General features: G+C 46.0%; 1 protein-coding gene across 1 annotated transcript in view; it reads left to right on the top strand.

Annotated features, from left to right (window-relative positions):
- The first annotated feature begins 283 nt into the window (after positions 1–283).
- The window catches only part of VOPP1 (VOPP1 WW domain binding protein), a 62292-nt gene continuing 48005 nt past the window's right edge, over positions 284–14570 (top strand). The window contains exon 1 of the mRNA XM_066557143.1: positions 284–661. Coding sequence (XP_066413240.1) covers positions 611–661 — 51 coding nt within the window. The 5' untranslated portion in view covers positions 284–610. The remainder of the gene's footprint in view (positions 662–14570) is intronic.

Below are 14570 nucleotides of genomic sequence, written 5' to 3'. Positions count from 1 at the left end.
GTGCGGGGGCGGTGGCAGAGGGAGATGCGGGGCAGGGGCGGATGCGGGGGCGGTGGCAGGGGGAGATGGGGCAGAGGGCAGGTACGGGGGCAGGGGCGGATGCGGGAGCAAACGCGGGGTCACGGATCCACCACCACCGCCCCCTCCCGGCTGGGCAGGGCCGCGGAGCGGGGCCGCGGGGCGGGGCCGGGGCGGGCCGCTCCTCTGCCCGCCCTCAGTGGCGGCGGTGGCGGCGGCGTTCGGCCTCTTTGTGCCGCCTACCCTAGCACCCGGCGGTCTCCGCCTCGCCCCGACCCTGCTTCGCTGGTCTCTGGCCGCCGCCGCTGTCGCTGAGGGGATCGGCGGGTCAGCCCGCCCTCGCCCTACTGCGGGGCTTCCCCGCCTCCCTCCCCGCCCCGCCGCCGCTCTACCCCGCCTCGTCCCTCTGCCCCCGGTGCGGGCTACTCGCGGCCGCCTCCCCCGGCTGCTGTGAGCCCGCCGTGCGCGCTGCCGCCCGGAGCTCCCCGCCGTCGGGGATGGCGCGGCTGGCAGCGCCCGTGCGCGCCTGAGGCGGAGGGGCGAGCCCGCCGCCGCCGCGGGAGGAGGAGGAACAGGAGGAGGAGGAGGAGAGATGAAGCGCTTCCACCCTGGGGTCGCGCTGCTGCTCTCGCTGCTGTGGGAGGTGAGGTGGGCCGTGAGGGGAGCGCTGCCCTGCCCAGCGGCGCCTGCGGCAACCCCGGGTTCACCCGCGGGGTTCTGCCCTCGGTCGCGACCTGGAGCTGCGCGGCTGGCGAGGGGAGCTGCAGCCCGCACCGGCCGGGGCCGTGCGCGGGATGTGATTTATTTTGGGGTTAATGTCTGCCCATGGGCTCGGCTCAAACAGGCGGTGCGCGGTCAGGAGTGCTGGGGAGCTGCGGGGCCGGGCTGGGTGAGACCTGGCGCGGCTGCGGGCGCGGCGCTCACGGGCGTTCGTGGCGGCCGGGCTCGCCGGGAGTCCGGGGTCTCACTGCTGGAGCACAGGAGGATCATCCGCGGTGTGATGGAGCAGAGTAACACGGGACCTGTACGCAGGGACACGAGCTGCTGCGAGCTACCCATTCCCAGCAGACTGACAGACTGTCCAGGGGACGCAAAGCCTGTCAGTAAGGGTTAGACGGAAGGCTCATCTCTTATTTTCATTATCCTCTTATTTTCATTTCCTGGACAAAGTGTCCATTGCGAGGTAGGTGCGGCGGCATCAGTTCACGGGGAGTCGTGGCGGCACCGTGCAGCGTGGTTAAACTTCTGGGAAAACCTGGATAGCGCAGCTTTCGTACTTAAAACCAAACAAGCAGTGAATTAGGAGCTTTCATTATTTGGAGGGGAGATTTGTGCCGCGCAGTTCTAGAATCATGGAATAGTTTGGATTGGAAGACACCTTAAAGATCGCCTAGTTTAAACCTCCCTCCGGTGGGCTGGGATGACGCTGGATCAGGGGGTTGGGAAAGCAGCTCTTTATTTCAGCGGGCGGATGGGCAGATGTTTTCTGGGGGCGAGCTGTTCTCGGTCTGTGGTTTACCCTTGGGGCTGGGGACGGGCAGGGGGGCAGCAGTGTCCCCCGGACAGAGCCGTGCGGGCGCGCTGCCATGTGCCGCTCCTGGGGGCGGCTCTGGCAGCGTGCGGGGGTCACCGCCGGCACTCGTACGGTGGCAGCGTGCCGGGCTGACTTCGGAAACACCCGTGGGCTTGTCTTAGGCGCATCTCTGTGCTCATAAAGTCCAGAGGCAACGTAGTTGAAAGTGTCAGAGAGGTGAAAGGGCTGTGCTGCCTCTGTGATAGAGCAGTTTAGACAGGAAAATGAATTTATTTTTTTTTTTTAAACGGCCAAACCCATACATGGAAACAGGAGTGCTCGCTGTGTAGTTACTGCTTTTGGTAATGGATATAATTCATGCAAATTATGTTTACTACATGTTTATGCCACCTACGTAGATGAATGGTTTCTGGTGTGTTGCCCACTGTGCCATCCAGCATCATGCCATTAAAACACTCAGATCAAAATCATCGCTTAATGTCAATAAGTGTAACTCTTTACAGGTTAATTGATTTGCACCTCTTTTCCCCGGCTTTAAACCTGGCCTTGGTTCTAGCCCTCAACTGCTCTTAACTCCACAGCAGCTCTTCAGAAAGCAGGAATAGCAAAATGTCGATTAAATGAAACAAACACCACCATTTCCCTCAGGGATTGTGTTCATCTGAGACGCTGAAAGGTTTTGCCCCTCCAGGATCTCTTTGATTAGATGTGTCTGCTCTCCTAACGTGTATTCTGCTGGAAAAGATCATTCGTGCCTGAAAAAAGTAATTTGCATAAATCCTCATTGGATCTAGCCAGTGTTGCTGTTATTTAAGCTTTTCTACTGGTTTTAATTGTGGGGTTCCCCCCCCCCCCCCCACACTTTTTCCTTTAATCTTGAATGCTTGTTTTGCCATCTGGTTTTGTGGATTTTTTTTTTTCTGTCTTGGAAGTTCTTAGGCCTATTAAAATGAGATGGCTTTGTAAATAAGGCTGTATTCTACATGCCCAGAAACAGAGTGCTGGGGGTTTAAATAACTTAATCGGAGACGTCTGGTTGTTTTGAAGGTTTTTGGTGCATGAAACTTTTCACTGTCTTCTGTACAAAGTTCTGTGCTGGTTATTATCTGAAATAACATTGTTGCAATTGTTTTAAATCTGTTTGCAGCTTCAACATGACCTTAGTTATTATTGAACAGAGCATGAGCTGAGAAATGTGGTTTTCATTCATCATTTTGCAAAAGGCTCTGACTATTACCCAGGTACTGTGGGGAGGAACCCATTTAGTCTGTCAGAGCACTATGCAGTAGTTTACTGGTTCTAGCTAGGTTTTCCTTGGGTAGATTACCCAAAATACTTGTTGTAAAATGTTAGTGTATTGCAAAACCACTATTTCTGGTTATGTTGATGAAAGGAATGAACTCCTTCACAGTTAAGTATACATCAGGTTCATGGTGGGTGTGAGTTTGGATGTGGGCAGTGTGTGTGTTGGTGGCTTTCAGGCTGAAGCCTAGTCAGTAGCTGGCTGTGGCAGTCTCCCACAAGCAGGTGAGGGTTTGCTGTTCCTGATGTAGAGGCAGAAGATGCAGAAGAGGGGCTTGAGGGGCAGGGGAAGGAGCTTCCATGTGCTGGTGGCTGGTTTCATGAAGGTGACTAAAGGCATCACCACCAAAGCAGATTTACACATAAGAAATTGCTGGCTCTTGGTGCTAAAATGCCTCTCCTTGTTCTAGACAAGCTTGAGATGTGCTAATTACAGAAACACACCCAGAGCACTGTGATGGTGGGAGAGGGGAATTAATTTTGAGTTTTCTTGTGTGACAAGGGTTTTTTCACTGCAACCACAAAGACCATGGTGGAAGAAAAATCTTCAACCCCAGGACCCAGAAAGCTCTGCTCTGAGAAGACATTATTAGGGAAGAAAAGCTAAAGATGTCATGTGTTTTGCTCATGACTTGCAGTTGAACAGTTTAGCAAGTAAGGTAAAATGAGGTGGACAATTTGACAGGTAATTTTGGTTCCTGTAGGAAGAAATGAAGACTGTTGAATCGTTATCTGTCTTTTCCAAATTAATTTGGCTACTTGGAGCTAGCAGTATGTTATTAACAGCAGTTGCTTGAAATGCCCTTTTTCACCAGGAGCCTGGGTGACTGGTATACCCACAGTACTGGGATATATGATTTCTACACTCACAAATAACCAGTAGTCTTGCTTGCTAGCTTAGCTTGGCTTGTGGTTCTGACGACAGGACTGCATTTTGTCTCAGTTGGCTCTCAGTTTTATAGAAGGATTTGAAGAGGTTCTTGAAGTGATGACTGTTTGGGGCATATATATCAAGATTTTCTGCTTCTCTTTTATCAGTGATCCCAAGGGCTTTGGTTGTCTGAGCTTAAATGTGACTTTAATGAATAGTGATGTCTTTGAAATGGGGAAAAAATAAAACTAAACAGTCCCCCCACCCCCTGATGAAGCAAGCTTATTTTCAGCCTGAATGAGGACACCAGTGTCTCTGTGGGGCTTACTTCTCAGACTGAGTGCCTGCTTTCTCTCACAAGCTGTGGAAGTGCTGGATGGAGGAGAGCTCAATAGCTGAAGCTCAGCTCAAGGATGGGGAAGCTGAACAGAGCTGTTGCAGGCTGACAGAGGACCGTGTCTGTGCTGCAGTGGTAATAATGGTGTTTTATTGTTGCTGCTGCAGAGAAGCTTGCTGGGTAGCCTCAACTTTCAAAACTGTCGAGTAATTTTAGATGCCTAAACCTCTGATTGGCCACTATATTGTATCCAGGAGAATCTAGTGATCAGTAGAGTCTTCTTGTTAATTTGTCAGATGAAAGATACTACTCAAGAGTCAAGTGCCTTTTTTAAAAAGAACAAGAAAATGGACATGTCATAGGAACAGCAAAATGTGTTATCTTGAAAGAAAATTCAAATACTTCCGACAGTCTGTCATACAAGATTTGTTTAAGTAAAAGCAAAGTTGGCTGGTACTACTCAGTTGGTTAACTGATGTGTTGAGCTTTTTAGTATTATTTTTCTAAGTGGGCTTCAACAGGAGAGATTTTATCAAATCAGAGAAACCAAAAATTTCTGTCCTTCCTGAAGTTTTAGTTTGATTGTTTGTGTTTTGGGGTTTTTTTTTTTGTTTGGGTTTTGTTTTTTTAATCCTTGTAGGAACAAGAACGTTAAGATGAGGAAAACCCCCAGTCTTAAAAAAAAACCCTACACATTTTAATCATGGTAGGCACAGGTGGAGTTCAAGAATTTGTGAGGATTATGGGGATCACTACATCCTCCCCTCCCCTGTTTCTGTTATTTTTTTCTATCCATTAGTGGTCAGGTTTTCCTTTATATAAAGGGCTGTAAGAGTAGTGTTGTCTCTGAGCTGTCCCTCTCTGTGGAATACTGTGGATACTGCCCTGTGGATATTTTAACTCGTGTTCTTTCGGTGGTGTCACTGTCATATTTTCTGAAAAATCCCTTCACCAGGATTTCTTCTCCTGGGAAGCTGAGAAGCCTCAGAGAGAAATGAAAACAATAATTATCTGATTGCTTCTCCTGTGTTTGCTGCTTTGGAATGTGGTCTGGAGATTGTTTACCAACTGGTCATTGTTTGATTGGTTTCATGTGAATTGTTTTAACTTAATGACCAATCATGTGTGTTGGGACTCTGGAAGCAGTCATGAGTTTTCATTATTATTCTTGTTAACCCTTCTGTGAGATCCTTTCTCAATTCTTTAGTATAGTTTTAGTATAGCATTTCTTTACTATATCATAAAATAATAAATTAGCCTTCTAAGAACATGGAGTCAGATTCATCAATTCCTCCTTTGTCCCGGGGACCCCAGCAAATACCACACCGTGGGGGCTGGGGGGAAATAAGGGGAAAAATCTATCCCAAAAATTCTGCTACAGTTGTTAGTGTAGATGTGGCCACTAACCCTCTCCTCCTTTTTTGGTTTTGGTTACATAACGGATTTAACAGCTTAAACAATTTCTGGTGGGTTTTTTCCCTCACCCTCCTGCAGCTGGTTGCAAAGCAGCTATTGCATTGCTGAGTGAAGGCAGGAAAGAGCTTTCTTAGGATTTATAGTTTGGAGATCCAACTGGTGCTGGCAAGCCTCCCCTGCCTCTTGACAGCAGTGAGATGGGCTGTGATTTCCAGGCGGGAGGACTGAGCTCACACACTTTTCTCACTTTGCTCCTGCTGAGGAGGAGACAGATTCGTGTTGGTGATGGGTAGGAAATGGGTGGCCGACTGCCATTTGCATCTTCTAAGAGGAGGTGCAAATGGGGTTCTTTGGGCTTGGTTGGTGTGGGGATTTTTTGTTTAAATTAGAAGAAGCATCTGTAAAATCGGTTTATATTTTCTTACGGCAGTCAAAAATATTTAGCACTTTCTGTTATGCTTTCTTCATAAAAGGGAAGTTGTCTGACTCTTTTTCCTCTTGCCACTTTCCATTCAGCTAATGCAGGTGGCTGGAAGGTTAAACTTCGCCGAAGCAAGCCCTTAGACTTCAGGTGCTCTTTTAAAATGGATTTAACTAAAATCAGTAAAAAAGAAAGGGGTCAGTTGAAACTCTTTGGTTTAGTACAGATTCATTTTGGTTTTCTCCAGTAAGAAGAGGCTTAGAAAAACTGCAATGACTATGCCCATATAGAGGCTTGCTCTGGTCATCAGTGTACGCTGAATTACAGGCAGAAAGAGATTAATGCTTAAGCTTATGCTACAGAATTTAAAATAAATAAATTAAAAAAATATTTAGAAATATATCTTACTGGGGCAAGGTGGCTACAAATTTATTGCAAATTTGTTGTGATATAAAAAGTAAAATCCATATGAAAAAACATTACATAAAGCTAGCATATTTTACTTTTTTTGTCTAATTTTTGACAGCACTGTGTTGCTTTGTATGCTCAGCAATGCAGCTGAGTTTGTTTTGCTGAAGGTTTTGTTGAAATCCTGTTAGAGTTTGTTATGGCAAACATATAAACTCTCTTTGCACTAGCAAGAGGCAAAGCCTTTCTAGAAGCTTTTTTTTTGTTTGCTTGAATAGTGGTTTTTGGGAAAGGAATCTTAGGTCTGTCTGAAGTCTGGGGATGCAGCCTGGGATCTTTGGCATTAAATAGCATTTGAAGACAAGAAAGCTAAGGTCTTAAATAGTGGATATTATCACTTTCCTGATACCAGAACAGTAAGATATGAGATGAAATGCCATGCCTGGTATTTCAGAAGGGCATGAGAGGACAATCTGGGTTTTTTTAATGTTTTTTTCCTTTTTGAGAACAATATATCTTGACAGGTTTCTCACATATTAAATGGAAGAGTTATCACTGCTGAGTTAAAAATGTCTTTCTTCAGAAGTGTGTCTCCAACTTCATGCTAAATAGGTGTTAGCTACACCTGTGTTTTAAATAGCTCAACTAAAAATCTCTTCCTTCTTTCTTAGTGACTCAGCTTTCAGTCTGGTAAATATTTTAAAGGACAGGAACTAGCAAGAAGTGGTTTCTCATCTGTATCTCATGTAGTGAAGGTGTGGGTTGTTGCTGGTGGTCTCTAATCCCTGCTTTTGGCAGCTCCTGCAGCTCTAGTGACCCTGGGACCACTAAAGGATCATATCAACCCACTGATGCCGTGAATGACTAAGCCACAAAAAAGGGTCTGGGGGAGAAATGTGAGAGGGGATCGTTTTCCATTGGCTCAGCAGAGGTTTGTGCCTTGGTATAGCGTCATGGAACTTGCTGCAAGGGAGGAGAGAGAATGTATGGCTTGGAGCATGACTGCTCATTTTGGTAGCACACTTCTTGTTTCAATACATTAGATCTCTCCTAATGGGAATCATAAAATCCTTTTGGTTGGAAAAGACCTTTAAGGTCATTGAGTCCAATGGTAAACTTCACACAGCCACATCCACTGGTAAACTGTGTCCCTAGATGATGCTGCATTTCTACTGGAGTGGAAGGCAATCATGGAAATCTTTTCTGTGCTCTGCTAGAAGGGGAAACTAGCAGAGTGTGATTTTTATTTTTTTCCTTTGCCGGAAAGATGGCATTAGATACTATTCTGGAAAACTTAGTCTTATCATTTTCTCAAGTCACCTGCCACATGTCTCTCAGAGCAGAAGTGCTCAAGCAGGAGCTGATGGCCTCCCCAGTCTTTTCCATGTGTGGAGCAGGAGAGGGTCATGGATGGAGACTGTACTTCCAGGGAAGGTTCAGCATCAGTTGCAACATAGGAGGGACTGTTGTCCTCAAGTCCAGCCAAGGGTAACTACAAACACAGCACTCCTCTGCTGCACCCTTCACTCCACCTCTCTCATTTGGAGGTCTAAAAAAACCTTGGTCTTTCATTGAAAGTGACTGTGAAGTGATCTAGGCCTTAGTTTCCAAGTTCAGAGGAAGTTTCCAGAGGAGTGGAAAGTGGCCATTTGTGAAGGGTGATGAAGCAGGGTGATGGGAGCGTACCTAGACTCCAGTCCTGGCTGCACACGAGCCCTCTGTAAGCAGCTCACTGTTTCCAGCTGGAGTAAGAAAGATATTGTGCCAGCTGGCTTGGTCTCCCACCTCTGACATTGATAGGCATCAGGCAACTAAAGAGCTGGCAATAGTTTTCAGGATGGATCCTTCCTTCCAAGGTCTTATGCTGCTGGAATAAGATGCGAGGGCTGCGGACTCCAGGAATGTAGCCAATACCTCTAAAGATTTGTCCTTCTAAGGTAATTACATTTTATGTTTTCTTATGCCTTTCTAGTTACATGCATTCCAGTCTGTTTGGATCTTCCCTGGGAGTATGAAGAAGTGGAGAATCCTGAAATGAAATTAGTATGAGAGGAACATGAGCATGTGGGAAGGTGGCAGGGATCTCACAGATAGCAGGCTGAAGGCGATGGGTAGCACGTGTTATACTTGATGTGAGAGGAACATTTTGTTGTGCATGTTCATCTTTTTGGGCCTCAGTCAGGGGCACTAACACCCAAGGGAGCATGATGCTTTTGTAGACCTACTCTGCTTAGCTTGGTCTTGCCAGCAGTGTAGAGTGACAGGCTTGTGCTGCTATGGGGTTAAGAGCAGGTAGTGTGCCTGTGATCCAGAGGGTTTGGTTGGCAATAAACTAGGAGCTCTGTCAGGGAACATATACTAGCAAAGAAAAATAAAATCAATGAGTGTAGTAGCAAAGATGGGTTTCTTTTGAATGGCTGCAGACTTAGGGTGTTTTGGCTGGCACAGTTGTGTCTTGCTGCATGCATGTCTGATGGGTGTAGGTAAACCAAAAAAATTCTTCTATGTGTCCTGGTCAGAGTCAGTTTTTCTCCTTTTCTGGACAGGAGGTGCTCCTTGTCTAGCTAGAGAAGGCCAGGTGTTTATACCTTGGTGGTTTTGGCACAGTCCCTTTAGTGTCATCACAGGAGATTGATATCCAACTGTGCAGCACTGTTTAGACATGGTGATATGACAGCAGTGTAAGGGTCTCTACCTGGGGAATTGCTCAGGTGTTGCTCAGTGTTTTGTTTCTCCCAGTTTTGTTAAATCTCTTCACTAAAATGGATAGAAAACCTGTTAACTTAGTGAATTCTTTTCTGATTTCCTCATTATATCTGTAAATGTAAATTATATCTGTAAATGTGGTGTTTCTCAGACTGATTGGTGGGTGACTGTAAGTGCTTCAGCTTTTGATGCAAAAACCAGGCAAGGATGAGTCAAGAAAGTGTTTTCTTTCATTTCTCCTCCTCGGGTGGGGGAAAAATACATTGCTTATTGCTACAGATAATTCTCTCAATACTGGTGTAAGTGAGATCCATTAATTTGCTGCTGGCTCTCTTACAGTGTGAGTTCACAGCTCAGGGCCTTATTTCCCTGCTGCAATTGGAGCCAGGGGTTTAACCTATTACAAGGGTAATGGGTGTAAAAGTCCACCTTCAGTTGTTCAAGTGCCATTAAGTTTGGCAGAATCTCAGTCCAAAAGAGAGGACACATGGAACACGCTGCTTTCAAATAGTCAGACAATTGTCTAACCTAAAAAAATAAAGGAGGGGGAGGATGGGTGTGTAAGAGGTTCTAAATCTACTTTTTTGAGGTCTGCTTTTCTTTTTCAGGCTGACATAAGAGGCTCCTATCTTGAGTGCTGTCTTGCCTATCCAAACATTTATCAGTAAAGATAACCATGATTTTCAGTGTTTTGAGCAGCAGTGGTGCAGAGAATGCCTGCTGAGCCTGAACTATCAAGCAGTGCTGCCATGATGTGCTGCACCCTGTGCAGTGGGGTTTTGCATCAGAGACCCCAGTTGTGCTCTGATCTGCTTCTTGACTAAAGCAATTCACATCTCTTGGCTGTGATACAGAAATACTAATAACATATGGGATTAGGTTTAAACTCTTCAGAACTGGGTCATCCTGCAGTTTGAGATAGCATAAGATAACGTTAGGCTGCTTCATTTTTTTTTTTTTTTCCTGTAGTTGAAACAATAGCGGTCTCTGTTCCTAAACGTGTGTGCATGTGGCCCTGCATAAAGTACGCTACAGTGCTACTCTAAGGCTGCATGTGTATGCCTGCATTTTTCTTAGGATGACCTGTATTTCTAGGGAAGCTAGGGAGCAGGAGAGGCATAAGTGCCTAATAATAGCCAGATACTACAAGTTGCATAATGTTGAGGAAAACCTAAGGCAGTTTGGGGCTTTCGCATAATGCCAGCACCATGCAACCAGCTGAACTTAGTGCTGAATTTGCAGCATGGTGATAGAGAAGTGTTTCAGAATCTGCAGCTGATGTGTAGATCTTGGAGCTTCTGTTTTCTGAAATCCAGGTCTTAGATTTGTTTTTTCATGTGCTGTGGGTAATACTTCTGATGCTGACTCCTTAAAGCCCAGGGTGAATATTAGCAAGTTGGGTCTCACTATACCGTGTATGTGGCAATCATTTGAACAGGTATCTTCAGTGCTCCTAGAAGGCATTGCAAGGGATCCTGAAAATGTTGTAGGAGACACATTTGAATATGCCCAAAACCTTGCTGGTGAAACTTCCTGGCATGGCTGTGCTGACCCACACTGCCAGCTCTGTGTGCGTGTATGCCTGTCACAAGGCATCCTGTGGGAACACATTTAGGTTGCAGCTTCACCTGGTTTTCCTTGTGGACAAAACCATGGGCACAGCTGTGGCACAAAGCCAGGAGGATTTGGATGAAGCTTGTTTTAATTCTGTAGTAATCTTGACTTCCTATTTTTATTAAAGCCCTAATCCTGGGCTCCGTCCAAAGGCCATTAAAAGTCAATGGAGACATCCCACTTGTTTCCAATGAGTGCTGGCACGGGCTGCCTGGAGGGTGCTGGGTGCCTTTGGTTTTGCTGTCTGAACCAGCCTGAGGTGCAGGTGTCTTTTGCTCTGTGCAGCTTGTGGAGCCCTGTGGGCAGGGATGGTGGTGTCTGCCCTGGGCTGAAGGCACACACGCTGAAAAGTTTGTTTGCCTTGAAGCAGCCCTTGGTGTCACTCCTCCGTGCACCTGCAGTGTGCAGCACTGTGCCCACCCACGGAGCTGCTGGTGTAGCTCTCCTTGGGGGAGCAGCAGCTGCTTCAGCCAGCCATGGTCACTGTCCATGTTGCATAAGGAGAAAAGCATCGTAGTGATTATATAAAAGAGATTATGTAACTGGGTAATTTGGTAATCGCCTCTCTGGTGAACGCTAAGAATAGCTTGTGAATATGCATTTATTTCTGTGATAGCCATCCACAGTGATGAAGTGCTGGGAAAGGTGGGTGCTGGGCAATGGCACAGGGTGAAATACTTGTGCCTGCTGTGTGTGTGTTTGCAGAAACTTTGCAGGTCTGTTGCTCCTTTGCTGCTGTGCTGAGACACATCAGCTGCAGGTCCCCCTGCCCCACACTGTGGTGTGACCTGCTCCACAGGTGCAGTGAAGGTATACAACTGCTTTTGATAAGCCTGTGACACCTGCCTGTGGCATCTGTACGAGGCTGTGCAATGCAGACGCAGAACAGATGATGGAGGAAGGAACACATGTTGCTTCTCCGTGGATTGAGGCCATTTTTGCTTTCTCTTGCTTCCCAGAGCTGTCTGGTTTTCATGCTGAAGTTGCCAGTACCTCTTCCCCCCACCCCACCCTGAGAAGTGTCTGGGAGGTGCTGGACAATTTCCAGGATCCTGGTGAGGAGCAAGAAGGCTCATTGCCTGCTTTGAGACAACTGAGAAGACCATGTGTGCTTCAGCCCCACTCTTACTTGCATCTCTGTTCATGGGTTTATTCCTTTCTTGCAGAAGAGAAGGTGACTCATTAAGAAAAAAAAAGATCAGATGGTGCCAAAGCCAGTGAGAGCTCTCTGATGCTAATTGAAGTCAAGGGAGAAACTGTGAAGGAGATGGGTGCTGTTCCTTGTAGTCTCTTAGTCATGAGAAGGCTGTGCAGGGGTGAGCTCGGGATAGCTTGGGAGAAGGCAGGAAGCTGGATGAAAGGCTGTGGCAGGGGATGAAGTGAGCAAAAGAAACTCTCTGAGCAGTGGTTCATTTCAGAACATCAGTCCTGGCTCCAAAAATGTTCCTGCAGTTTTCAGATCAGCTTCTGGAGTCTGGATGATGGCTGCCTTTTTGTTATGGGTGTGGGGTTATTTTTAAGTTTTCTTTTGTGTGGTTTCAATTTGCCTTCCCATTCACTGTCCTGAAGGTTCAGTTTGCCACCTTTTCTCATTGCTACAGCTATGTCTTCTGTACCTTGAATTGCTTTTTCAGCTCCTCATCTCCTTGCTGCCTGAAGCTCAAGCTCTTTAACCTTATCTTCAAGCTGCCACATAATCTTCTCTCCACCTACGGCTCTGACCTGGTTTCCTCCTCCTCCTCCCAGCCTTGCTCTGGCCTGCTGTTCCTCCCTTCTTGGCTTAGGATGGCTTTCCTCTCTCTTTTCTGTGTTATTGATTTCATGATTTGCAATAGTTTCCAGTTCCCTGGCTGCTGCATTCCTGTTCTCTTTTTAAAATGTTTTTTCTTTCTGTGCTTTCCTTTTTTATTTCTTTTCTAGGCTTTCTTCAGTTCCATCTATGATTCAGCCCTGGCACAACCACTTCCCACGTGGGTTTTGCCTCTCCTGTCATTTCTTTACTTTTCCCTACTTGCAGAAGGAAAGGCTGTACCATCTGCCCTTAAAAGTGCCTTATAAAACCATTTCCCACATACTGCAGTGAGGTGTTGGATGCAGATTTAAAAAAAAAAATAAAATCCTTTTCCCTTGAAAGAAATACAGGTTTCCATCCTGTCCCTTTTGCACGAATATCTGTTTCCTAGCATGTTTTTTCTCATTTTTGTATGTTAGGCTAGAGATTTAAGAGTTCAGTTTACAGCTTCACCCCAGAATTCCCTTCGTGGAGTGGGTGATTCCTTGTTGCAGTTGGCTGTCTTGTACAGAACCCTTCTCCTTGGTGTTTATGCCTTCTCCTTTTAGTAGAGTATCAGCCCTGGAATATGCTGCTGCTGTTGTTGTGAGGACTAAAGAGTGTTAGGGGAATGTTCTTAATAAACATACGGTTGTTGCTTAGAGTAGATGGGAAGTAGGCAGAGGAGACTGCGTGTGCAGCACCCTGTGAACTGTAGAGGACAAGGGCAGGCACAGACCATGGATAATATGAAATTATTTTGATGCCATGTACATTCTCAGATGCTTAATGGACTTAATTTTTCAGTGTCAAGTCATGCTTCTGGAAAAAGATGTGACTGAAGTGGAGAGTTTTTGTGCAAAAGCATGTAAGGATGTGTTAGAGCTGTTATGGGAGCTTTTGTAAAGTGAGAAGTGTTTAATTTGTAACTGTACAGATACATTAAGAATAATGCTGTCTGGACTGATAGGTAGGTGTGAAGTAGTGAAAAGATAAGGAAGCTGAAATTCATGTACTGTGTTAACTTTTTAAAACCAGTGAAACTGAAATGGTATCACATTTGCATCAATTTTGATGAAAGGTGTGTATGTAAACTCCTGCTTAGGATCAAAGAAAACCATTCTTAGTTTCATGTGGATAAGACAGTTCAAGGTGTGTAAGTATTGTATAAAAAGGTATGAAGGCAGTTTTTACATCTGATGCAGAGACACCATACAATATTTTGCTTTAGTTTTGTCTGCTTTGCCAGTGTCATATGCAGCATGTATAATCTGATTGACTTTAGTAGTAATGTTACCTTCCTTGTTCTGGAGCCTCCAGGTGCAGGCTTTCACCATGTGGGTTGTGAGTGTGTGACAGACACCCTGGGGTTCATCTGGAGCATACCAGTTGTACTGGATGTGAAGGCAGAACTCTCACTGGTGGGGAGGAGCAGAATGGGCTCCATGTTTTGGGAACAATCCTAATTGGTCATCTGCTCCCTTTGAAGAAAATAGGGGCTGTGAAGATATTAAATTTCTTATGGAGGTTTGAGTTCAGTTAAATAGATTCAGTTAAAGATATTTCCAAAAGCAAGTCCAATGGAGGGAAAAAAATGAGCAGTGTCTGCAAATATCCCACTGTCAGGAAGTGCCTGATGGAGACAAATTAATAACTTTTAAGAAGTTCCCCTTTCAAATGTTCCTGCAGCAAGCTTTTTAAAAAGATCTAGAAAGGCTTGAAAGCAGGAACCCTTTGTGAAAGGTCTTTCCTTCAAGCAAGAACATTTTGACATGACATGAAGCAAGGTTGTGAAGGGACAATTAGTACTGGGTTTCCTGATACTGCCTAGAGAGAGCTTGGCAGCCGTTTTCCTGTGGTAGGGATACACTTGTAATCTCAGTGTCCGTATTTGCAAATCTTACTCTAGCCCTGCTGGTGACTGCCTCCTTGTGTCTGAGGGTTATAATCACCCAGATCTTGAGGAAGGACTGAGGTCTGACTCTGAAGCAGGAACAAATGACTCTTGCAAGGGAATTGATCTCATGTCTATGCCAGGTGTGTCCAGGCCTGACTCTCCCTCAGCCTGACAGATGTTTTTGCAGCCATTTGATGGCAGGTACGTACCACCTTTGTGCCTGTGGCACTGGTGTGCTGGTGACAGCTGGCAGGGCTGGCATTCTGCAGGGCTGG

The sequence above is a fragment of the Molothrus aeneus genome, chromosome 1, assembly GCF_037042795.1.
Source record: "Molothrus aeneus isolate 106 chromosome 1, BPBGC_Maene_1.0, whole genome shotgun sequence".
Classification (NCBI taxonomy): Eukaryota; Metazoa; Chordata; class Aves; order Passeriformes; family Icteridae; genus Molothrus; species Molothrus aeneus.
This window is presented reverse-complemented; position numbering and strand designations above follow the sequence as displayed.